The sequence below is a fragment of the Papaver somniferum genome, unplaced genomic scaffold (assembly GCF_003573695.1).
Source record: "Papaver somniferum cultivar HN1 unplaced genomic scaffold, ASM357369v1 unplaced-scaffold_114, whole genome shotgun sequence".
NCBI classification, from domain to species: Eukaryota; Viridiplantae; Streptophyta; class Magnoliopsida; order Ranunculales; family Papaveraceae; genus Papaver; species Papaver somniferum.
In genome coordinates, this window is record NW_020620381.1 from 1,540,423 (window position 1) to 1,545,583 (window position 5,161).

The following is a 5,161-nucleotide window of genomic DNA, read 5'->3' on the forward strand; positions in this document are numbered from 1 at the left end:
CCCCACTTTTTTTTTTGGTGAATTTTTTAGCTTAGAGAATCAACATGTCAAACATGATTAGTTGACAGTCCCAAGAAAAACGTTACCCAAAACGTGTCTGTTTCCTTTTCGAGAATGCATGATTGTGATTGAAACAAACCTTCGGAACTCAAGTTTCGTGTATATTTAATAAATGTTTAAGGTTTTCATAGCGACGAGTTCTTACGAGTCGGCTGCAGTCTTATGATGATGTGTGGTAATTATTAAAATTAATATCATAAAAAATTATACCTTCACATGCCGTGCTGTTACGGCACGGGTTATTTCGAGTTTGACACAAAAAAATTGGATTTGGTGTCCGTCTATTACTAAAAATCCTAAAATACCCCTCAAAAAGACGCATGCGTAATTTACTTTCTCTTTTCTTTTAGACGGTTTCGTGTATAATAGTCGCGTACATTTAGTGGACTGAAAAATGGACACGGAGGTTGAACATCTTTTATTTGTTGAAGGCAGTTTAGTAAAAGTCGAGATATACGTTAGAGGGTCGAACCCAACCTCCTCCAAAAAATTTTTGTTTTTCCTTTCTTTCTTCTTCTTCTGCTTCCTCCTCGTCCTCTCGATTTCTTCTCAGGAAATTTTTGTTTACCCCTCTTGGGAGACAATCTCAGCCCCCATCCGTTGCTTCGGTTCCTTTGGCTAGGTTACCCATGAGGCTCGCTGGTAGGCTAGCACAACAACCTGTTTAATTAATGTAGTAGTATGTCGTTGGAGCTTAACTTGTCAGGCTTCCAACTAGTTTCATATAATAACCGTTATCCAATAATGTAATAGAAAAATTACGTACTATGCAATTTATATTATATTTTATTCTTAAAATATTTCCTACAACAATACTATCCAATTTATAGTTTTTAACATATTAATTTTAGTTTTGGTAATAACATAACAATTTTACTTTATAAATTTACAAGTCCGACTCTGTGCCATTATGACGAACTGAATTATGAGTACAGAATTTAGTTTTGCGTCAATCTTTTCTGTCGGCTGTTCCACCGTGACAGCGGTCATCTAGTTAAGTATACGGGGAAGTCCATATTAATCACCACTTTATTTAGATGTCTAATATATTTTAGCATCAAGCACAATCATATAGGTTTCTGAAACAGGAATGACTTAATACACACACATAAAGCTCCTCCAAGGCAGCAAGAGTCATGATTTTACATATATATATATATATAGCAATATAGTTCGCCATATTAGTAGATCAATCTTGTTTACTTTTCCTCGAGCAAACTGGTATCCAATTCCTTGGTAAAATCTTCCAGCATTTTTACAAAGTAAGTTGGATCAGGCACATCTTCATTTTCTTTCTCATATTGTACAGACCACTTCACAAGGCAGTTATTGTTCCCATTCCTCTTTGTTGGAGAGATAGTAAGTGTGTTAGCAAAACTCGAGTAACCTTTTGTGAGATCTCCTTCAAAAACTGTGGAAGTTAGTGACATGTTTGCATGGTCCACCGCAGTTATCTTCACTTTGGTCTGGACGCCAGAAGGTTTATCTCCTGTAAATCATGAATAGATATACTAATTTGGCTATGCATTAGTAGTTAAACGAGAAGAAGTTAAAAAATTGGATGTCACACAGAGACTTTACGTACCCTGTACATAGTCCCAAACAAATACACTTCCCAGACGAACTTGACCGTCTCCCGGGAGAACTTGGCAATTGTGGACTATTTGAGGAACATATTTTTGAAGCTTGGGTGCATCACGAGTCATCATAGTGTAAAACTTCTGCGCGGAACACTTAGCTTTGATTTCAACCTCTAGCTTATGAATTTGAGCCATTTTGCTTTAAATTTCAACCTCAAGATTATGTTGCTCGGTGAAGGTTATGAAAGTGATGTTTGAGTTTATATAGCCAGAAATCATGTTTACATAAATATATCATACCAAAGAATATGATTCTACCACTTGTTTATGTTTTTAATGGAAAGTGATTCGATTATTTGTTAATTGACAACAACTATTATCCAAGGATCAAAATGGGACACTGATCAGCGCAGCTACTAGGAGGATTACAACTGTGTCTGTTACCAGTCAAGAAATGCATAAAAATGGGGTTGGGGTTCCAATCTGTTTCGTATAATTAATTCTTCCTGCTTTATGTAAAATAGAAAAAATTAAGTAAGTGGTGCACTAGCCGAGAATTGGATATGTTCCAATTCCCTTCCTCTTCTTTTGAAAGGCAAAATTCAAGATGCGACCATTGAATGAAGAGATTATGCGTTTTTACTTTTGTTTTTATTTATGATCGGTAATTTGATCGGTAAATATTTTGGTGTTGACGACATCAGCGAGATTTCCTTTATTTGGTATTTTTTGCACCAATCGCTTGTTGTAATCTTAAATAGTTTCAATGTCTGGATTTTTTTTCACCAATTTAAGGTTGGAAAAAGAAGTAAAAAGTGCGTACTCTTGTTCAGAGAATCACAACGACTTTGTACCTAAGAAACTCAGAAGAAGCAGCAGGTAAATTTGTAGTTAAGCTTGAATATTCAAAAGCAAAACTCAGTATAAACGCTAATTTTATACTAAGGTCATTAAACACAAGTTCAATTAAGAACTCCCCACAGAGTCAAGGTCATTCCATCAAAAAAATTCCTTCTTCAGCTCTCAAGGTCACCCAATTACCTGAGTTGTAGATGTAGACATACAGCTAGATGATGAGAAATGAAGACAAACAAATTCAAGAAAAATTTATAAAGTTTTTAAGAAACAGCAAAAATGAAACATTTAGAATGATACAATAGAAAAGTTGTATGGAGCTTTACAACGAGGTAGTGGGGAGTCACATAGGCCAGAGTTGCCCTTAAAAGAAGAAGCAGGAAATGCTGTGGTATGAGGAGGAATTTTCCCTGACAACTTGTTGTATGACACATCAAATTCTCGAGGCTCTTCAAGTTTATTACCCCTGAAGGTATACTTCCCGTAAACCCGTTCTTTTCAAGCTTTAGAGTCTTAAGATAACTCAACTTCCCGAGAGATTCTGGTATTGATCCTATTATTTGATTAATAGATAGTACTAATGTTTCAAGATATTCCATAGACTCCAGGTTTCCAATATCATCAATACGACCAACAAAACTATTGCAAGAAAGATCGATAAATCGAGCCAAGGATCTATCTCTTGGAAAAATCGAGCTTAATCCTCATGTGAAGTTGTTCAAGTGAAGATCAAGTTTGTCCAATGAAAGGTTCTTGAACTCTATTGGTATATGTGAATGGAAACCGTTGTTAGATAAATTCAGGGAAAATAAACTTGTCATGTTCCCTATCCATGCCCGGCAATACTCCGGCTAACATATTAGTGGATAAATCAAACTTGTTGAAGATAACCATTCCGGTAGTTTTCCCATTAACCCTGTTCGAGCTAAATATAGTTCCTCAAGGCTCATTTTTGAAATCCAACTAGGTATGTTCACTAGACTTGGTGGGTTGAAAGACAAATCTAGGTGATATAATGTTGCATTTAGCTTAACTGGTTCAGAAGGAATTGGACCTGAACTAGTTAAGGTCAGTTTTCAGTTCAGAAGGAATTGGACCTGAACTAGTTAATGTTGCATTTAGCTTAACTAGTTCAGAAGGAATTTTCAGTTAAAAAATTGTTTGTAACGTGTAAAAAATAAACGGATGGTCCAGTATTCAAGCCCGTCTAGCCGGCCCGTGACAGAAGATTCCAGAAGTTTTCGGAAGTCATGTTATCCAAGTTGCTTGCACATCAAGTTTATATCATAATTAGGGTATAAATGCATATATCCTAAACCCTAAGGATATGGAATCCTAGGTTAGCTAACCACACATAACTATTGTAATCTCATATCAATATAATACCCTCCCTATGGGATTCCTCCGTGGATGTAGGCAACACTTGCCGAACCACGTTAAATCTTTGTGTTTTCTATTCATCTTTAATTTATGCTTTCTAACTAGTTCCAACAATCAACATCAAATCATCGTGTTTAGTGCCTAGAAGTAATTTTCGGTACAAACATTGGCGCCGACTAAGAGGAACGTGTAAAACGGCGGTGTTTTTCCGTTGAGAAAGTTGTGGTATAAATTTGCACGAAATTCCATGTAAGGTACAGCAAGGAACAAAAAACAAATATGGTAAAGAAAAAAAAATAGTGAAACCGTTGTGAACAGATGAAACACCGTTACGAAAAGGTGGCAAAAAGTGTGGCGAAACAGTATAAGAAGCTATACAGAACAGTAACAGAAATAACTGTTGCAGAACATGTTGCAAAAGATTCTTGTTCATCTAGCCTCCCAATCCAGAGCTGACACGTGTATGTTCTGTCATGTCAGCAACAAGGCACAGTCAGCACAGCCATGTCACCAAGCAACCTGGTTGGTTAAGCCAAATGTGGTGACACGTCATCCAACACCGTCCAGTAAGCAGCGACAAGTAAGCGACGACGAAGGCCACGTCATCAACGGTTGTCCAGTCAGCATATCTGCCACGTCATTAAACTTTTGGCAACTGTCACGCCTGCTTTCGCCATGTCATCACCGCTCGGGTGCCACGTCAGCGCCGCCGTCCTTGTCACCACTGCTACGTCATCCTTTTGATCCAGTCAACACTGCCACGTATGCAACAGCACGCGCGCTTGGTTCAGATCTTGTTTCGTCAATAACTTCTTTGTTTTAAGTCTGAATTGAGTGATTTTTGGCTCGTTGGAATCGTCTTTCAAGTCCCTACATCGTGGAATCAAAAATTACGGTGTTCAAGAAACTTTTATACGCACTTGGGGTAGCAACATGATCGAGTTCGAGGTTCGTGGATAGCGACGTGATCGAGTTCGATGTTCGTGGATAGCGTCGTGATCGAGTTCGAGATGAGGATTTCCTATACCCTTCAATATTTATCCTTTCATCACTTCGCAAGCATCTAAAGCCTCACCTTGCACGTGAGCACATAAGTCTTGCTCTAATCGCAAGCATAAAATATCGCCTTGCACGCGAGTATGAAACACTTGCACCTTGGCAAGCATAAAGTCTCGTCTCGACCACGAGCTCAATGCCCGATATTGGTCCAAAGACTCGTACTCAGCACAAGCAATACATCCATCCTGCCCGAGCAGCAAGCGCTATAACCTTGTTACGTTGGGAGC

The 5,161-nt window shown here is 38.0% G+C and overlaps 1 protein-coding gene across 1 annotated transcript; it reads right to left on the reverse strand.

Annotated features, from left to right (window-relative positions):
- Positions 1–1,059: 1,059 nt before the first annotated feature.
- LOC113328660 (MLP-like protein 43) lies at positions 1,060–1,886 on the reverse strand. The gene is made up of 2 exons (XM_026575697.1): positions 1,646–1,886; positions 1,060–1,549 (listed from the first exon to the last, which is right to left on the reverse strand). Exons 1-2 carry the CDS (start codon positions 1,833–1,835, stop codon positions 1,260–1,262), a joined length of 480 nt encoding a protein of 159 aa, XP_026431482.1. The 5' UTR covers positions 1,836–1,886; the 3' UTR covers positions 1,060–1,259.
- Between the last annotated feature and the right edge of the window lie 3,275 nt (positions 1,887–5,161).

Bases quoted from the DNA above. Each gene is read 5' to 3' on its own strand.
- LOC113328660 (XM_026575697.1), bottom strand. From the start codon at position 1,835: ATGGCTCAAATTCATAAGCTAGAGGTTGAAATCAAAGCTAAGTGTTCC. The intron at 1,550-1,645 runs GTACGTAAAGTC...CATGATTTACAG, and splicing joins TGTTTGGGACTATGTACAGG to GAGATAAACCTTCTGGCGTC.